Here is a 21,323-nt window from a genome sequence, read left to right as displayed (position 1 = left end):
TTGTGAAAGTACGCACTGGTTCAAATCCAGTCAATTAGCCAGGAGACGTAAATTTATACAGTACTTTGATGCAAATGAATGCTGTTTGCGTGAACTAAATGAATGCTAACGTACAGTGTATGAAAGATTAAGTATGCATACTTATTATCACAACTTTAGATGTTGTTCAGATAGCGCTGGCAGGTGGACATTAAAATGTAAATTTTGTTCTCCTTGACATTTCTCAACCCAAGACCAGGATCTCCTAATTTGCGTGAGAGGTCATTGTGTGCTAGTCATTAACATGAGATCATTGAGGCTGTAGCCATTACGTTATAGTTGGTCAACCATAGACTGCAATGAAGCATATTGATATCGCTGTTAATGACTAGAATTGCAAGGAACATGTATTAACTTTGGTGTTGAAACTCATTTCTTTTTAAGTAACATTTGACTGTTGTGAGGCAGTGAGGGGGATCATATGCAAGGGTTGAAATCTGACCCCCCAGGATGCTGAGTCTTATTATACCCACTGGAATGCCTTGTGTTCACAGCAGAGCGCCTGTGAATCACAAGGCAAAATAAAAGAAAGAGTGGAGTGGGTCCAAGTAGTGACCAAGTCAGATTTTAGGAAAACCCATCAAGGGCTTTTATTTTTAGTGGGGTTTTCAGGTTTGGTAGTGGTGCAAATGCCTCTCTCCACTCTTGTTTTTGGAAGTGGCTCTATGGCCACGATTCCATTTAAAGTCTATCAGTTTTGGAGTTTGCAAGCTGCAGAGCAGGAGGCTCTGTGCAACCCAGGTCTGTGTAGAGCTAACACACAGCCAGGGAACTCAAGGCGGCTGACGTACCCAAGAGACACAGCGGTGCCGTTGTCCACTGCAACAGGTTCTGAACACGGACTATATTTGTGGAAACCTGGCTGCAATTCTGAGGATATCACTCTTGTATGCGAGTCTGAAAATAAAGAAACTGTTTGAGTTTTCTATGGTCCCTGCCTATCTGTCACACTGCACCAAACACAGCATCAATCACATCAGTTAAAATGGGTAGGATGAATGCGAATCACCTTCACTCATTAACCCTTTTGGCGCTGATTGGCTGAACAATAGTCACTGGCCAATCAGCGCCAAAGGGATTAATCTAAAATAGCGATTTCACACTCAGAACACTACCTTTACTTCAGAGTTGGAATACAGAGTGGTTTGTGACCCCTTGTGTCACCGTGAGAAAGAGAAATGTATTAGTGGCCAGTGCTATCCTCCTTCGATGTGTGCCGTCTGCGATCTCCCATGCTGTGTGCTGGCTGCTGTGACCTGATCTGAGATCACAGCAGCAGGTCCCCTATTCTTGTTCTAGCTCCACCACCACCCCAATTGCCCCCACTCTCAGTTGTATTTTTTGCATACTTTTTTGTGTTTTTTTCATGTTTGCTAGTTAGATTCTTAGCTAGTTAGCTAAGAAAAAGTAGCGAGATAACGTATTAGAGTAGCGGACATCACAGTGTTAGTGACGTCTGATTTTGTTTTAGGAAAAAAAAGTAATGCACAGTGGCTTTGTAGGTAGGGACGCAGCATTTTCCTTTTTGAAAAAAAAAATTGTCGCCGGGTAATTTCTTAGCTAGTGCATTAGGGGATGTCTGTTTTTCTTTGGCAAAAATAATTACTTTTTCCCTCTCTACTTTTTTTCCCTCTCTATTTTTCCCCCCCTCTACTTTTTCCCCTCTACTTTCCCCCCTCTACTTTATATAATAAATAGCTATAGTATCCTTTACCCCAGCCCCACAAAATACAAGTGTAAAAGCACCACTAAGTCACACATCCTCAGTGTTTTGAAGAATAAAATTAAAATGGCCTATTCGTCTAAGAAGACGCTATCCACCAGAGGAAGCATATGCTTTCCTTGCCTCTGACACAGATTCAACCAGTGAGGAAGATCCAAAATTACTCTATTCCGCTTCATTCTCCTCCTTATCTAGTCGTAGGGACCCTCAGCAAGGCACTCTAGGACCCAGGCAACCCCTACTGCAATCAATCCCAGATGGACTTCAGCCCCCCCCCCCCCCCCGAAAATTATGAGCCTATTATTCCAGATTTCATGGGCAGCTCAGGAATCCAATTTTATGTCACAGACCTCAATGAAAGTTACTCTTTCAAATTCTTTTTCAGTGAAAAAATAATAAACTTTATGGTGGCCCTGACGAATTTGTATACCCATCGATTTTTTTTTTTCACCCAAAATCCCATGTCATATTCCAGATAGACCTCTGTGTATGCAGCAAAAATTTACATTTTGTGGAATTGTGCTGCATATGGGCATTGTCAGAAAACCAGAGCTTCGTCAATACTTGAGTACTGATATATTCTATAGCACACCGGTGTTCTGTATGGCCATGAAAAGGACACGATTTGAAGATAAAACTTTTTTTATTATAGTGATAATGCGCAGTGTCCACCAGAGACGATCCTAACTATGATCGTCTATATAAAATTTGGCCAATAGTTGACCACTTCAGCAAAAAATGTGCAGAGGCGTACAACCTCCAAAGGGTCATCTGTATAGATGCATCGGGATTCATTTCAAAAGGAAGCTAAAATTCTTACAATACCTGCCCACTAAGAGGGCCAGGTACAGAATTAAACTGCATAAGCTGTGCAAGAGTCCCTCGGTACACCCACAAATTTAGGGTCTACAAAAGGAAGGATGCCGAAAATGACCCCCCTGTCTTTGGGGTGAGTGCAAAAATTGTGTGGAATTTCTGCACCCATTGATGAATAAGGGTTCTAGAGGTTGATAACCCTTATTCATCAGTGGGTGCAGCAATTCCACGCAATTTTCGCATTCACCCCACCCTCCACTAGCATCCCACTCTTCAAGACCCTCTGTCAGAGGTAAAGTTGCATGCGGCACCATGCAAAAAATTCAAAGGCCTCCCTTAGCCGCTAATTAAGCATCTGCTGAGAAAGGGCAACAGCAGAGCCCAATGCAGCAACAAAATGCTGGTGAAAAGTATTAGGACAAGAGGGATGTCCTTATCTTGAACACCATGCACTGTGACAACGGCTCCCTAATCACTGTCTCAGGTACCACGACACAGGTCCCAAAGCCAGCTGGTAGCTTGGATTATAGTAAGTACATAGGTGATGTGGATATCTTAGATCAGGTACTCAAACCATGCGAAAAGCTAAAGTATGGTGCAAAAAATTGGTAGTGCACATTGTACAGATGGCACTGTGCAATGCTTTTGTGCTGTTTCGATCTGCAGACAATATGGGGACCTTCCTTCAGTTTCAGGAGGTAGTCAACAAGGCCCTAATCTTTGGCACTAAGGAGGTTGAAGGTCCCAGTTCTTCTGAAACTGATGTAAACTGGGATGAAATTGGCACTATTTTCCAGCAGATGTTCCCCAAATAGTGAAGAAGGCAAGAGCACAAAAAATTGCAAAGTATGCCCCAAAAAAGAAATCTGAAAAGACACAATTTACCATTGTGAAACCTGACCTTTGCATTAAGGATTGCTTCAAAACATACCATACCGTATGACACAACACGCTTTTATAATCTGAAGTACTCTGCACAATTTACACATGTGGTGGACCACATTATAAATTCATACACCAGTGAAACCAAAAGCAATATAATCATTACTATAAAACTATGCCTCTACATAAATTCCTTGAGGGGTGTAGTTCTCAAAATGGGGTCGCTTGTAGAGGCTTTCCACTGTTTAGGCACATCAGGGGCTCTCAATATGCAACATAGTTAGAGCAGACCATTCCATCAAGGTCTGCGCTCCAAACAGTCACTCCTTTTCTTCCAAGGCCTGCCATGTGCCACTACATATGGGGTATCGGTGTACTTGGGAAAAATTGTAGAACAAATTTTGGGGTCCATTTTCTACTATGAACTTGTGAAAATAAAAAAGATTGGGGCTAAAAGATCATTTTTGTGGAAAAAAAATTGATTTTTGGGGGTTCAAGGTGCTCACCACATATCTAGATAAGATCCTTGAGGGGTCTAGTTTCCAAAATATTGTCACTTGTGGGGGGTTTCCACTATTTAGGCACATCAGGGACTCTCCAAACACAACATGGCGTCCTCTTTTGATTCCAGCCAATTTTGCATTCAAAAAGTCAAAACTGGTGCATTTTCCCTACCGAGCTCTGCCATGCGCCGAAACAGTGTTTTTCCCCCATATATGGTGTATATGCGTACTCAGGAGATATTGCACAACAAATTTTGCGGTCCATTTTCTCCTGTTATCCTTGTGAATAAAAAAAAATTGTGTGTGAAGTTAAATTTTTGTGAAAAAAGAAATGTTAATTTCTTCCATCCACATTGTTTCAGTTCCTGTGCAGCACCTGAAGGGTTAATGTAGTTTTAAGCAACTTGAGGGGTGCAGTATTTAAAATGGTCTCACTTTTTGGGCATTTTCTTACATATAGACCTCTCAAAGTTACTTCAATTGTGACGTGGTCCCTAAAATAAAAAAAAAGCTTTGTAAATTTTGTTTTAATAAAGGCGAATCACTGGTCAACTTTTAAACCTTCTAACTGCCTAACAAAAATAAATTGTTTCAAAAATTGTTCTAATGTATTAACTATTTTTTGTGACATAGCTCTCTGGTTTAAAAAAACATAAAAATGAAAAGTTTGAAAATTGTGAAATTTTTAACATTTTCACCAAGTTTCCGATATTTTCACGAACACAAGTCGTATCGAACAAATTTTTCCACTTTCTTGAAGTCCGGTAGGTTACGAGAAAGCACTGCCAGAATCGGTGGGATCCGTTGAAGGGTTTCAGAGTTATTACCACATAAAGTGACACTTGTCAGAATTGAACAAATTGGCCTTGTCAGGAAGGTGAAAAAGGGCTTTGGGGTTAAATGCGTTAAACTGATCCTGACAGCTTATATACATGGTGACCAATCCAGTGACTGTATGAACTCAGCCAGGTATGTATACTCTGAATCTTTGTGGAGTTTCAGAGAAAAACATACTTTACAAAGCCCCCTAGGTCGGGTTGCACTACAGACTAGTCAGACAGGCAGGTCCCAGGCGGCTTCTCCACCCGCGTCCCTGGATTGACGTCTCTCCCTCTACATACTGGGCTGAGTTCATACATGATGCCCATTTTGTGTGCACTGGTTGTACCAGCTGGCAGGTTCACTTTAAAGGGAACCTGTCACCCCAAAAATCGAAAGTGAGCTGTGGCCACCGGCATCAGGGGCTTATCTACAGCATTCTGTAATGCTGTAGATAAGCCTTCGATGTATCCTGAAAAGTGAGAAAAACAGGTTATATTATACTCACCCAGGGGCGGTCCTGGTTCAGTTCGGGTCCTATGGGCGTCGTGATCCAGGTCCGGCGCCTCCTATCTTCATGCGATGACGTCCTCTTCTTGTCTTCACGCTGCGGCTCCATGAACAGGCATACTCCGGCACAGGCATACTTTGTCTGCCCTGTTAAGGGCAGAGCAAAGTACTGCAGTGCACAGGCGCCGGGCCTCTGACCTTTCCCGGCGCCTGCGCACTGCAGTATTTTGCTCTGCCCTCAACAGGGCAGACAAAGTATGCCTGTGCCGGAGTTAAAGCGTGAAGACCAGAAGAGGACGTCATCGCATGAAGATGGGAGGCCCCGGCCCGCGACTCCCATCGGACTGGACCAGCAGCGGGACCTCCCCTGGGTGAGTATAATATAACCTGTTTTTCTCACCTTTCAGGATACATCGGGGGCTTATCTATAGCATTACAGAATGCTGTTGATAAGACCCTGATGCCGGTGGCCGCAGCTCATATACGATTTTTGTGGTGACAGGTTCCCTTTAACCTTCGTCAGGCTGCATAATTTTACAACGTTAACAGGCTGCAGAGGTACAATTGTACCTTCATATATATTTTATTGAAATTTGACCAATATATTCTGGACCAAAACTGCAGAGATGTCACAAAATTTCAGCCCTCTACGGCTTTTCAAAAAAAAAAAGTTATTGCAATTTTAAAACGGAATAGTTACAATTGTACTACTCAGCCGGACGAAGGTTAAGCACAGATAAAAATGCTAATATCAATATTATGTTCTCTAAAGAGTAGTACTGTGCCTTCAATACATTGTGAAGTATACATTTGTATCTGACACATATATATTTTCCTTTTCAACAAAGCTGAATTACTAATGCTAACAAGTATCTATAAAATCTGCAGCAAAAGGTCTTCCGGAGAGACTACCAGGGAAGATTTTTTTTTTATTTCACGAAGTCAATTTATAATTTCATCTCCTAAACACAATATAATACTTACAAGAAAAGTGGTAAGAAATGATGAAGGCATAGAAAATTCTAGCCTTTTATAGAATGTAACAGATTGTACTTTTACTGCTGTCTGGTATGCCATTAGCCAACCAAGGTCATCTTATTACTGTGGAATAGAGCAATTGATGCATCTCTCTGCTTATATTCCAAACTTTTTTTTTTTCTCAAAGAAGCAAATTGCATTTTAACTAGGCCAGTTAATAACGTACATAAACTTTAAACTATTCTGAATATTCCACGGTTCTCATTTTAATTGAGTTAAAAAGCAAATTGATCTGTTTAGTATCGTTTGCATTACTTTACTGTGCGGTTTTATGTTTCATTATGCATTCACGGCGTATTATGCATCACTTTGTTTTTGTATTTATATATTAAATCTCTATATAGGCAAAGTAATTAAATAAGTAATTAACCTTATAGATAAAGCCTCACTCACGGCTTTACTATTGTTTAGGAAGAGTCATTTAATTTCTGTCGCGCACAACAATCGACAGACATCGAAGATGTAATAAAAGTAACTGTAAGTCTAATGAAGCTATAGAATGAGCTTTTTTTATGATGGTCAATGCCATTCCATAGCCTTCAGCAAATATTTGTTTCCTAATTAAGGCTCATTCTTGGTGATTGTCTTTGCTTCAGAAAAGCGGTGCAAGACCGATAAGTGACCCGGTGAATAGCATGTATACTTTTGTGTGTATATGCAATATATTTTTGGTCAACAAGCAATTTGCTAGATTTCGAGGCAGATCTCTGCAGACATGCACTCTTCCTAATTCAAACAATGCTATTTATCAAGCTTTTCTAAAAGTTTTGTTCTCTTTTATAGAAGATCAGTCGGCTTTCAATATATGACTAAGACCGGGGTCACACTTGCGAGTGCAATTCGAGAAGCTCGCACAAGTCTCTCGCATCAATTCCCGGCACTCGGGACAAAAGGTCTGTTCAAACCAAGCTCGGGCACTTGGCATGATAAAACCGTTCAGTGGACCTGTCTCCCTTGTTTTCCATCACCAGTTCTCTGGCTCTTGTCAATCAAGGAAGGACGAGGGAAGAGATGGATAAAAATAAGTAGATGAGAAGGTGCTCAGAATAGTGTTGACACACCAAGGATGCACTGAGCCTTAAGGGAATCCAACAGCAGATACTTGCTATGTAATCTGAGGACAGCATGAGGAAGGGGCTGAGGCACATATTTTAGGGCTGTGTCACTTATTAGACTGTGTGCTGTTGGCGATTCAGTGCCTGGACTACAACTCCCGTGAGTACTGGTCCTACCACTACTCCTAAGTAGCTTACAGTCAATAGACAATGTACACAGAAAGCTGTGGTAGGGAACGGTCAACTTTTTGAGGTCTGTTAAATGCTACATCTACAAACTGTTTACTGGATGCAGCAATTAATATTAAGTGATACATCATTGATATCAGGTAACAAAATCAGAAAAAAAAGACATGCTATGAATACAGGGATCACCAAAAAATTAGACCATATTTTATTGGAACAAACAGCAAACAGATTTAAAAAACATTTAAGAAGTAAAACATAACAAAACACCATAAGCCTGAAATGAGGCTAAAGAACCCTGCATCTAGCAACCACCCCTAAAAATAACTGGGTAAATGCAATGTGTTAACAAGTGCCTAGATGAAAAGTACTGAATAAAGCCACCAAGCAAATGCTGGTGTACGGCAATTATCAGCAATCCATACTGCTAACCAAGTATCTACAGGTCAAGTCAAAAGCACCTGTACTCTATAGCAGCCTGCGTAAAATCAAGCAGACTATATAAACCAAATAGTTTGTGCACTAATACACAATGAATCCACTCTGCTCAAAAAATATGATGATAAAAATGTTATACATCATAGACACAAAATACATGGCACAAGAAAAAAGTAAGGAGAGACCGGTGGATATGGCTGCAAGACTTTTAAGTGTCAGCAATAATGATGAGCGAGTATACTCTGTTTTCCCCAGCGTTTTCGGGTGTCCTCTGATTATTTTGGCGGGCTCAGAGATATACTTTTCATTGCCTTAGCTGCATGATTTGCGGCTGGCTTATTGCTATTCATCTCATTGCACAGGGTACTGGGGGGAGACTGTGCACGGAGGAGATGCTGAACAAAGAAGACAGTCCATGTACCAGCCTCTGAAAGAAACTGATACTTTGTTTCAGGGCTGTAAGCAAAACAAGGTGAGTGTCGGGGTATGTGCACACGTTCAGGATTTCTTGCAAAAATTTCCTGACAAAAACCGGACATTTCTGCCAGAAAACCGCATTCGTTTTTTTTTTTTCGCGTTTTTTGTGGGGGTTTTTCCGGAGCTTTCCCAATGAATTAAATAGCAGACAAAACGCAAAAAAATCCACAAAATTAATGAACATGCTGCTTTTTTACCGCGATCCATTTTTTTTTCGCGGAAAAAAAATGCATCATGTGCCCAAAAATTGCGTGAGAGGGAGTCCAACAGTTTCTCTTGGAACTTTAGAACGCAATTGTTCCTCCAGCTGATCCAGCCACACCATCATAGACCTAGTGGTGCAAGTACTTGCGATCAGTGGTTTGAAGGCTCCATCTGACGATTCCCAAACTCGTTTAAGGAGCATATCTGCCTTTCTGTCAGATGGATCTTTCAGCAGGCCTCCGTCTTCCAGGGGCAGAACAGATCCTCTTGACATGGAGGCTACAGCCGCATCCACCTTAGGAATTTTTAACCATTCTGCTAAAACAGTATCATCAAATGGGTATCTCTGTTTTGCTGTGGAGGGTAAGAATCCTTTGTCCTGGTTATCCCATTCTCGCTTAATGAGATTTTTAACGGAGTCGATTACAGGAAACGGCTTACGACTCCTTTGTTCTAAGCCTGCAAACATTAGGTCTTGACAGTACCACGGCGGCCAAAAAGATGCCTCCTCCCCGGTCTCCCACAGAAGTACCTCCGTGCACTTCCAGTTCACGAGCACTTTAGTCCTGCCGCCGGAAGCTGGCGGCTCCAAGGATGAACCCAGTGAGCCAACTTTGTGGGTTTTTTGGCGTTTTTTCGCGATAAAAATGCATAAAAAACGCATACATATGCATCCTATCATTGAGAATGCATTTGATTTGAAGTTTTATATATATATTTTTTATATATTTTTAAACACACTTTATTTTCATTTTGGCATGCTTCAATAGCCTCTATTGGAGGCTAGAAGCATCCACTACTCGATCGCCTCTGCTACATAGAGGTGATGCACAGATCACCACTATGTAGCTGAATTACAGCATTGCTATGAGCGCTGACCACAGGGTGGCGCTCGTAGCAATCCATCATCAACAACCATAGAGGTCTTCAGGAGACCTCTCGTTGTGATGGCAACGCACCGATGACCCCCCGATTACCTGATGGCGGTGCGCATACTTCCGGCCGCACGGCCGGCAGCGCTTGTTAAATGCCGCTGTCAGTTTTACAGCAGCATTTAACTAGTCAATGGGCGCGGGCGTATCACGCTTGATTAAAAACAGCTGACATGTCACAGCTTTGAGGTGGGCAGAAAAGGGTTAAAATCTTCTTTTTTTTTTTTTTTTTTTTTTTTTTTAACTTCAATAGTCTCCATGGGAGACTACTAAAAGCTGTGATCATCCGATCGCTTGTGCTACATAAGCAGGGCTGCAGCCCTGCTCTATGTAGCAGAAATGCTCATTTGCAATGAAATCCCACCGCTGGGCGCGCTCATAGCTAACCGGCTATGACAACTACAGGGGTCTCCTGCAACCCATCAGTGACAAGGGCGCCGATGGCTGGCGTTAATGACGTGCTTCCTGTCAGAGTTTGACAGCAGCATTTAACATGTTAACAGCCGCGTGTGGATCGCAATTCCTCCGGCGGCTGTTGGGGGCACATAACAGCTGATCAGATCATGCTGTCATGTGCCGGAAAAGGTGTGGGCTCATCGCCAGAGCCTGCACCAAACCGGGGTAGGCGTCCAATGTCTGATATCCATCTTTGGATGTTAAGGGGTTAAAATTGGCAAGGTATAATTTGGCCCTCTACATCACTATTGTAAAAACCTTTCAGTCAATCCACGATAGATTATTCTGATGATTTTCCTGGCTTAGGATCAGGACAAGTCATGAAACTTTTTTGGGGGGAAAATATAAACCCTACACTTTCAGACCACAGGCTGACGAGATCTGAATTTGAGATTTTCAAATTGACACTGTTCATATGACTATTTATGAGCATAGGCTATTTTTTGAAAATGTTATAACATTTAGTTTTTTTGGGAAATTCTTTTCAAAATGTTCTTGAGTCTGCTTGGGTAAAAAATTAACAAATATACTCTTGTGATGGTAGACTGTACCGTTCTGAGTGGAATGTTGTTTTTCCATTTGTCTATATTGCTTCTAGCCTGAGTTAAAAGAAGAAACGTAAAGGCATGCAACACAGAATTTTGTATTTTTTCAAAACTTTGAAAATTAAAAAAAAATTAGTGTATAAAAGTTTTTTATTCACATTCTGCATTCTCTAACACTCTATTAACAGAGAACAAAATTTCAAAATAATAAAAAAAAATTGAGGAAACTCGCATTGGTTCACTTGAAATGGAATAACACTATAGATATGAGAATGAGCCTCCGCCCTGGTTTCCTCTGCAGTAATTGACAGGCTGCTATACATAGATTCATGCAGAGCAACCTGTCCATAATCACTGTTAGATGAGGCAGGGAGGAGCACTCTCTCTCTTTAAGAATACAATGGACTCAAGAACGGTGTTTCTGATATGTTCGCTCTGCAGTCATAAGGCCCCAATACACATAAGGCTACTTTCACACTAGCGTCGTACGACACACGTCGCAATGCGTCGTTTTGGAGAAAAAACGCATCCTGCAAAGTTGTCTGCAGGATGCGTTTTTCCCCATAGACTAACATTAGCGACGCATTGCCACACGTCGCAACCGTCGTGCGACGGTTGCATCGTGTTGTGGCGGACCGTCGGAACAAAAAACGTTGCTTGCAACGTTTTTTTTTGTGCGTCATGTCCGCCATTTCCGACCGCGCATGCGCATCTGGAACTCCGCCCCCTCCTCCCCGCAACTCACAATGGGGCAGCAGATGCGTTGTAATAACTGCGACGGGCCGATGCAAGTGTGAAAGTAGCCTTAGAAACGTCAGGGGAACTTGCCAGTTTCTTCTGATGGGACCACCATATAGTGAGTATGGGGACCTCCCGAATGTCCCCCAATAGATTGTTGGGAGTCATAAGGATCGGCTGTTGGAATTAAATTGCCTAATCCTTTTATTTTTCAGGGGGATAAGTCGCTGGTAGATAGTTCTGGCAGTGGGTCTTTCATAGAGAACACAATCACTCAACTGGGCTCAGCTTTCCTATGTATGGGGAAGCAGGCACAGTGAGCGGACAGCCCATTGAAATTCCATCTGACATCGATCAAATGTCCAGCCTAAGTAGTCAAATGACACAGGATTTTCTATGCCATTTTGGTTGCTTGCCATATAGGTTTGTTGTTGTAACATAGTCTAGCTGTTTTACATATTTTAGCATATTAAGCTTATGTTGCCAATTGAAATGGCTTTTCTTTCAAATCCATTCAGTCTGTATGGGCTCAATTAGTGAGTAGAAGGCACTTTGCTATATATTTTCTCGTTTGCCACTGCGTTCATTATCTCACCATGGGTCATGAGATTCTGTTCTGAAATTTTCCTGCTCTCAGGTGACAGCCCATCTGTTCTCCATGGTCACTTCCATCCACTTCACTTTTCAGATAATCACAGCTGACGTCCATTACAAGGACAGCCAGAAATATTCCTACCTTCTACAAGCACTGGCATCAGAAGGTGGAATGGGTGAGCTTAAAACTTGTATGGGGATATAGTGGACATAGCTGGATCTGGTTAACATGACATCGCAAAGCAGTTGATAAGAGTAGGAAGAGAAGTAGTAGCCTCCTGGCCTGTGGAGCCAGAGTTGGAACTAATTTTAGGTCAAGGCAAAGTTGTAAAAATATACCCACCCATGGCTAAAAATATTGAGTTATTAACCCCTTTACCCCCAAGGGTGGTTTGCACGTCAATGACCAGGCCAATTTTTACAATTCTGACCACTGTCCCTTTATGAGGTTATAACTCCGAAACGCTTCAACGGATCCCGGTGATTCTGACATTGTTTTCTCGTGACATATTGTACTTCATGATAGTGGTAAAATTTCTTTGATAGTACCTGCGTTTATTTGTGAAAAAAACGGAAATTTGGCGAAAATTTTGAAAATTTCGCAATTTTCAAACTTTGAATTTTTATGCAATTAAATCACAGAGATATGTCACACAAAATACTTAATAAGTAACATTTCCCACATGTCTCCTTTACATCAGCATAATTTTGGAACCAATTTTTTTTTTGTTAGGGAGTTATAAGGGTTAAAAGTTGACCAGCAATTTCTCATTTTTACAACACCATTTTTTTTTAGGGACCACGTCTCATTTGAAGTCATTTTGAGGGGTCTATATGATAGAAAATGCCCAAGTGTGACACCATTCTAAAAACTGCACCCCTCAAGGTGCTCAAAACCACATTCCAGAAGTTTATTAACCCTTCAGGTGTTTAATAGGAATTTTTGGAATGTTTAAATAAAAATGAACATTTAACTTTTTTACACAAAAAATTTACTTCAGCTCCAATTTGTTTTATTTTACCAAGGGTAACAGGAGAAAATGGACCCCAAAAGTTGTTGTCCAATTTGTCCTGAGTACGCTGATACCCCATATGTGGCAGTAAACCACTGTTTGGGCGCATGGGAGAGCTCGGAAGGGAAGGAGCGCCGTTTGACTTTTCAATGCAAAATTGACAGGAATTGAGATGGGACGCCATGTTGCGTTTGGAGAGCCACTGATGTGCCTAAACATTGAAACCCCCCACAAGTGACACCATTTTGGAAAGTAGACCCCCTAAGGAACTTATCTGGATGTGTGGTGAGCACTTTGACCCACCAAGGGCTTCACAGAAGTTTATAATGCAGAGCCATAAAAATAAAACAAAATTTTTTTCCCACAAAAATTATTTTTTAGCCCCCAGTTTTGTATTTTCCCTAGGGTAACAGGAGAAATTGGACCCCAAAAGTTGTTGTCCAATTTGTCCTGAGTACGCTGATACCCCATATGTGGGGGGGAACCACCGTTTGGGCGCATGGGAGGGCTCGGAAGGGAAGGAGCGCCATTTGGAATGCAGACTTAGATGGAATGGTTTGCAGGCGTCACATTGCGTTTGCAGAGCCCCTAATGTACCTAAACAGTAGAACCCCCCCACAAGTGACACCATTTTGGAAAGTAGACCCCCTAAGGAACTCATCTTGATGTGTTGTGAGAGCTTTGAACCCCCAAGTATTTCACTACAGTTTATAACGCAGAGCCGTGAAAATAAAAAATCTTTTTGTTTTCCCACAAAAATTATTTTTTAGCCCCCAGTTTTGTATTTTCCCAAGGGTAACAGGAGAAATTGGTCCACAAAAGTTGTTGTCCAATTTGTCCTGAGTACGCTGATACCCCATATGTGAGGGTAAACCCCTGTTTGGGCACACAGGAGAGCTCGGAAGGGAAGGAGCACTGTTTTACTTTTTCAACGCAGAATTGGCTGGAATTGAGATCGGACGCCATGTCGTGTTTGGAGAGCCCCTGATGTGCCGAAACAGTGGAAACCCCCCAATTATAACTGAAACCCTAATCTAAACACACCCCTAACCCTAATTCCAACGGTAACCCTAACCACACCTCTAACCCTGACACACCCCTAACCCTAATCCCAACCCTATTCCCAACTGTAAATGTAATCTAAACCCTAACTTTAGCCCCAACCCTAACTGTAGCCCCAACCCTAACCCTAGCCCTAACCCTAGCCCTAGCCCTAACCCTAGCCCTAACCCTAGCCCTAATGGGAAAATGGAAATAAATACATTTTTTTTATTTTTCCCTAACTAAGGGGGTGATGAAGGGGGGTTTGATTTACTTTTATAGCGAGTTTTTTAGCGGATTTTTATGATTGGCAGCCGTCACACACTGAAAGACCCTTTTTATTGCAAAAAATATTTTTTGCGTTACCACATTTTGAGAGCTATAATTTTTCCATATTTGAGTCCACAGAGTCATGTGAGATCTTGTTTTTTGCGGGACGAGTTGACGTTTTTATTGAAAACATTTTTGGGCACGTGACATTTTTTGATCGCTTTTTATTCCGATTTTTGTGAGGAAGAATGACCAAAAGCCAGCTATTCATGAATTTCTATTGGGGGAGGCGTTTATACCGTTCCGCGTTTGGTAAAATTGATAAATCAGTTTTATTCTTCGGGTCAGTACGATTACAGCGATACCTCATTTATATCATTTTTTTATGGTTTGGCGCTTTTATACGATAAAAACTATTTTACAGAAAAAATAATTATTTTTGCATCGCTTTATTCTCAGGACTATAACTTTTTTATTTTTTTGCTGATGATGCTGTATGGCGGCTCGTTTTTTGCGGGACAATATGACGCTTTCATCGGTACCATGGTTATTTATATCTGTCCTTTTGATCGCGTGTTATTCCACTTTTTGTTCGGCGGTATGATAATAAAGCGTTGTTTTTTGCCTCGTTTTTTTTTTTTTTTCTTACGGTGTTTACTGAAGGGGTTAACTAGTGGGACAGTTTTATAGGTCGGGTCGTTACGGACGCGGCGATACTAAATATGTGTACTTTTATTGGGTTTTTTTTTTATTTAGATGAAGAAATGTATTTATGGGAATAATATTTTTTTTTTTTTTCATTATTTTGGAATATTTTTTTTTATTTTTTTCACACATTTGGAAAATTTTTTTTTTACTTTTTTACTTTGTCCCAGGGGGGGACATCACAGATCAATGATCTGACAGTTTGCATAGCACTCTGTCAGATCACTGATCTGACATGCAGCGCTGCAGCCTTCACAGTGCCTGCTCTGAGCAGGCTCTGTGAAGCCACCTCCCTCCCTGCAGGACCCGGATCCGCGGCCATCTTGGATCCGGGGCTGGAGGGAGCAGGGAGGGAGGTGAGACCCTCGCAGCAACGCGATCACATCGCGTTGCTCCGGAGGTCTCAGGGAAGCCCGCAGGGAGCCCCCTCCCTGCGCGGTGCTTCCCTGCACCGCCGGCACATCGCGATCATCTTTGATCGCGGTGTGCCAGGGGTTAATGTGCCGGGGGCGGTCCGTGACCGCTCCTGGCACATAGTGCCGGATGTCAGCTGCGATAAGCAGCTGACACCCGGCCGCGATCGGCCGCGCTTCCCCCGTGAGCGCGGCCGATCGGTTATGACGTACTATCCCGTCCAGGGTCAGATAAGCCCAGGGCACCTCGACGGGATAGTACGTCTAAGGTCACAGAGGGGTTAATATTGGTTAATTATTCCATTAATTTTCATAGGAGTTTAGAGACGTTAATAAAACAATCAAAGGGCCTTCATTAATTAAAAAAAAGTGACCATTTCATTTCACTACATTAATTGTGATTTCTTATTATTGAACTTTTATGAAGAAACTGGAGCTGGAGTCAAGATTTGGAAAGCTAGAGCTGTCATAGTCCAAACCTTGGCTTACTGACTCCACAGCTCTGGTAGCCATGGACATGAAGTGTGGCATCAAAACAAGTAGTCGTGAGCCAGGGGAACATTAGTCTTACTGAAAAGTGCATGTCATAGTCTCCAAGTGCCTAATTATAATGGGTGCAGGAGCTGCAGTGCCATCTAGGCCCAGGAACCTATTAGAGGGGGCTTAAAAGGTCCCTTTTGGTCCATCTGAGAAGACCAATATAATTAAAAACCCTTAGTAGTTGGGGCTCCTGTAGGAGATTTTGCATTGGGGCTTCAAGTTATGCCACTGGTGATTATAGTGTTTATAGGAAAATTTGGAAAATCTCTTTAATTTCTTTTCTTATAAAGCACCATTTCTTAGTGATTGATAGAAGAAATTCTCTATTACTAAATTAATAATAATAATTAAATTAAACCTTTTTGTGGCCAAATATTTTATTTTCAGAATTCTAACAAAAAACTGTTTCAAATATCACAAAAGTTTTGCACAACACAAAGTTTCTTCAACAGTTTTGTGACTTTGGTCATATCACCCACTGTTTGAAAAGTGTGCAGAGCTCTGTCAGAAGGTGTCCAAGTGTGACCAACAAATTCATCATTACTTACACCAGAAAAGTGGTGGAAATTATGATTCAAGTTTTCACTAGTCTGATTAGAGCACGTTTCTTGTGATGGCGCTGCGGCAGCTAAAAATTGCACAAAATTCATCAAGACGTACACACCCGTTAATGGATATGGCGCGTCATACACCGGCACACAGTGCATCATGACTGGCATGTAAAATTCTAGTGTTGTTTGTTTCTTTATAGCTTTTGGAACTTTTTGAGTTATTGACATGAACAGTGTCTTTTTTTTATGATTATTTGAACAAATCTTTTCCTTAATGCCTTCATTCCAAGTATATGATCGCACTGGATACTGATTCTGGAGATTATGGAGGACATGAAAGAATTAATCACAGGACAGAATTCTTCACCGAAAACCAACCTTATAATAATAGACAGTATTCAATTTTGGTAAGTGTGACTACAGTAAACCTTTAATTTTAGGCATTTTTTTTTAAAACTTCATATAAATACGGTAGATTCGGCTGCATCTGTACACTAGGGCCAGCAGGACAGGGTGAGGGAATACCATGTTTACCAAATTGGAAGAGTTGTGACATATGTATTATGTTGTCAAAACTCTGTTCTAGCACAAATTTTCCACAATCCGAGTTATCACTTAAAAAGACTCGGTCAGCACACAATGACTGTTCAGACCAAGTTCAGGTGCTTTTGTGCACCCTTTGGTGTGGCAAATCATTAAAGTCCACTTTCCCACCTGCTTGTTTTCTCCTCTTGTTTGACAGCTTTGACGGGTAGAGAGAGATTGAAGGTGCACCTAAATGTTTGGCCACACCAAGGGTGAACCGAGTTCCTGTGCTTGAAGAGTCATCCTGTGCTGACAGATATTAGAAAAAAAATACTATGTATTGCCACAAAATAATAAAAAATATGTAGCTTGTAAAATGCAGTGATGGAAAAAAAAAAAGTATATCTTTACATGGTTAAGCAGGAATAGCCTGAACACATTCACTTACAGAAGACTTTGCGTGCAAAAATTTGTGAGACTGTCCCTCTCATGTTACTGACATTTCTAAAAATTCAAAATGCTTTTAGGAAAAACAACCCATTTCAGATAAATGGAGCAGATTTTCAGCCAAAGAAACTACATCTGCATGTTATGTATGTTGGAAGATCCGAAAACAAAATAATTTGTATTTTATTAGTATCTATTACTATATTTGTGACTTATGTTTAGAATATTTTTGTCCATTTTTATTTGAAAAGATTGTTGTTGTTTTTTCTTGATTTCCTCAACTGAAAAGACATGTCAGACACTGTTGCTGTACTCCACTCACAAGGTTGTTTTGAGACTATTCAGAAGCTGAAGAATTCCAATAGATGTGAACGTACTGCACCTTCAAGGGTTATTGAGGAAATCGCGCTTTTGGAGATTTTACTGGTTGCAATTGACTTGCTGCACTCTAGTGGTTAACATTTACCACTTCACTCGGCATTCTCCGGGCTGCACGCTTCTTGTTTTGCCGTGGCAGCTGCATAAAGCTGGTTTCCTAGTATTTGTAAAGCCTGTCTCTTCTGCCAACACATTTAATTTGTCCTTTTGTAGTTATTATTATAATATCTCTCCTGAATTGTTGTTTTATATTTCAGATTTACATTCCATGCAGAGTGGCGCTTGTTCTTCGTAATGTTGACAACTACTAAGGACTGAAGATTCATCTTTATCTCTTCGGTGCGAGCTCGGGTCGTATTGACATAGAACGACTCGCACCATGTGTAGTGTTGTAGAATGTGCTCAAGGTTTTCCGCTGTATTCTAATGAGTAAATAACTTGAACACTGCATTTTCTCACCTTGTGTACACGTTGGTAGAGCCAGATGGCTTGGCGCGCAGTATTATGTGCCGATTTTAATTCATGTTACTGTGAAACGCGTTAACTGCACGGTGTGACTTTTCTTTAGAACATAGAGAGACCTTAGTTTCTTTATAGCAATACATCATCCAGGGTAAATACATTGGGGCATATTTATCAATATTTGCTAAAAACGCAGGCTAGATAGTGTAGAAAATGTCCGGTTTTATCACAGTGGTTAACTCTGATAAATTTGGCGTAATTTAAAGTTTTCTAGACTTAAGTTTTCGCTACCTTTTAATTGGCTTACTTTGCACCAATTGTTGACCCAAAGTGTTGCTCGTCAGGCCCATGCCCTTCTCAGGCGAACCACTCTCTTTTTATCGAGGTCACGCCACCTTGTTGTAAAAGTTGCTGAAAGTATCTAAAACAAATAATATGGAGAAAGTCATACAAGTCTGTTTTGAAAGCAAATTAAGTCAAAATTCTAGCGCATTTAGATTGATAATTATGTCCCGCTGTATCTGTTTATATTGGTTACATTTCTATTTAATTGCACTATAAACAAAAAATAATTTATTGAGAGAAATCATTTATTTTTCTGATAGACGTGCTATACTAAAGCACATGATGTGTTGTAGAAATCTGACTTTTCAAGTAGAAGCTGCACCTATTTTTCTGCCTGTCCGTACTGCCTGAAAACACATTAGCCGCGATTTTCCCTATTATAATGGAAACAAAGTAGAGCAAGTCCATTGTCTGTAGCATTTCATCTGTTAGCTTGTTTCCTCTCACATACTAGATCTGAAATGAAATTTTTTTTCGATAAGAAACGTCTCGAATTGTTCCTAATTTTTTTGATAACTTTCCATTGTCTGTATAACACATTAAGGGACTTGTCTAAGGTTAGGAAAACATATCTGCTTTCTGCCAGAAACTGTCACCCGGATCTAATGGTTACGTCTGTGTATGGTTTCGCAGCCTAGCTTCACTGAGGTAGGGCTACAATATCACACAATACTCTAGAATTGTGCCTTTTTAGAAGAAAGGCAGTTTTTTTTTTTTTGCTAGTTCTGGAAAATTTATTTTTAGGGATCTTATAACGCAATGGTGTTTGGTTTGTTTATTATATCGTCATTAGCACATTGAATAAAAGTATAGTTTCATTAATTTTTCCAATAAGTTACCATAAAATAAAATGGGCAAAAATATACTGTAATTCTAAATCCTGCATTTTTTTACCGTGGTTCAGAACATCTCACTAGTTTTGTAACGTTTAACATGTTTTCCAGTTGCAACTGCAATATGAATGTTTCCTTGGAGGTTATCTATGGACCTACTGCATCAAAACTGCCCACATGGCTGTAGCAATTAGTGATGAGTGATCATGCTCAGATAAGGTGTCATCGGAGCATGCTCGGGTGCTAACCAAGTGACTTCGGCGTGTTCGAATATTATGTTCGATTCCCCGCACCTGCATGTCTCGCTGCTGTTAGCCGCAACACATGCAGGGATTGCCTACCAAACAGGCACCTTAGGCTACTTTCACACATCAGGTTTTTTGTTTCAGGCTAAATCCGGCGAATGTTGGAAAAACTGGATCCGGCGCAGATTGTGAAAAACTGATGCGACGGATCCTTTTTTTGACGGATCCGGCTAGCCTATCTAGATTATTGGATAAAAAAAATTGGAGCATGCTCAGTTTAAAAAACCGGATCAGGCCGCAGGATCTGCCATTTTCTGCATACGGCACCTTCTGGCTCCCATAGGCTTCCATTCTAGCAAACAGCCGGAAGCGCATTCGGCGCTTCAGGCTTTTTCACCGGAGACAAAAAAAAACATTACAGTAGACGTTTTTTCCAGACGCCGGAATCAAGTGTACACCGGATTCGGCATAAAACCGGAAGGAACGCTGGGCCATCGGGCGCAATCCGGCGCTAATACAAGTCAATAGGGGAAAAACCGGATCCGGTTTTTATTTTTTCTGTTTTTTCTCCCAAGAGCCGGATTTAGCCTGAAATAAAAAACCTGATGTGTGAAAGCAGCCTTAGCCGAGCATGTTCGCTCATCACTAGTAGGCATCCATAATAGTGATGAAAAAAATGGGACATGTATGGTGGTTGCCCTGGCCCATATTTTTGATAAAGGGGACATCACCCATCCCAAAATGAGATGTTGACACGTGAGCCTTCACCAGGCTGAGCAGTAGAACATAGAAACCTCTATTTTATGACACATTCACAGTTCTTATATGACATGAGGTTATTATGGTTAGCACGTCATCATACCAAATATCTATTTCCATTGTGAGTGACTGATGCACTGGATACACATTACAGCTTCTTATATGCCGAAAACATTCACCGGGTCTGTAAAGTTTCTTTTCTAAGATTAGCAGAGATCTATATTTTCTTTACTTTCTGACTCAACACAACATTTTTTTGCCTCTTGAAATGTGTATCTTTTTGTACAGACTGATGTAGTTTTGTCTTTCACTGAACACTGTACTATGTAATAGTTTTTGGTCCTTTAATACGACATGGTCATAAACGATTTTCTTAAAATCAATGGAACAATTAAGAACACCCTGTTCTGTGTCTAAGGGTGTGTAATTCAATGTAATATTTATACAACACAAGAAGAGACCTGGTTATTAAATTTTCGCAAAATAAAATAAAATTTAAATATCAACGTTTGTGTTTTATGTTTTGTGAACTATTTTAATATATTTGTCTTTTCATAGTTTTTAACGGATAGGGGAGAATTTCTTGATAAACTGAAATGTCAGACAAAGATAAAGGGGGAAAAGTACCAATGTCACTTTTGAATGCTGCCTTATTTTTGCTGTTTTCTCATTCAAAATTCTATGATTAGAGGTGATGGATTTTTGAAAGTGCTAACGATGATTGACTAACATTGTAATGCCCATTGGGATGTCACCCGGCTTCTCATTGATCACCAAAATCATATACATGTTGGGACTAATTACCACAGAAGAGCAAAGGAGTAGGTGTCTGCATGGAATC

At 40.8% G+C, this 21,323-nt stretch overlaps 1 protein-coding gene across 2 annotated transcripts in view; it reads left to right on the top strand.

Annotated features, from left to right (window-relative positions):
* The window catches only part of GBE1 (1,4-alpha-glucan branching enzyme 1), a 226,023-nt gene extending 205,035 nt beyond the window's left edge, over nucleotides 1-20,988 (top strand). For both annotated transcript variants that reach the window (XM_069760970.1, XM_069760971.1), the window contains exons 16-17: nucleotides 16,778-16,895; nucleotides 18,096-20,988. In XM_069760970.1, coding sequence (XP_069617071.1) covers nucleotides 16,778-16,895; nucleotides 18,096-18,149 — 172 coding nt within the window. In that variant the 3' untranslated portion in view covers nucleotides 18,150-20,988. The remainder of the gene's footprint in view (nucleotides 1-16,777; nucleotides 16,896-18,095) is intronic.
* The last annotated feature ends 335 nt before the right edge of the window (nucleotides 20,989-21,323 follow it).

Source organism: Ranitomeya imitator, chromosome 3 (assembly GCF_032444005.1).
Source record: "Ranitomeya imitator isolate aRanImi1 chromosome 3, aRanImi1.pri, whole genome shotgun sequence".
In the NCBI taxonomy this organism is placed as follows: domain Eukaryota; kingdom Metazoa; phylum Chordata; class Amphibia; order Anura; family Dendrobatidae; genus Ranitomeya; species Ranitomeya imitator.
Note: the sequence above shows the minus strand (reverse complement) of the source record. Positions and strands in the feature narration are given on the sequence as shown.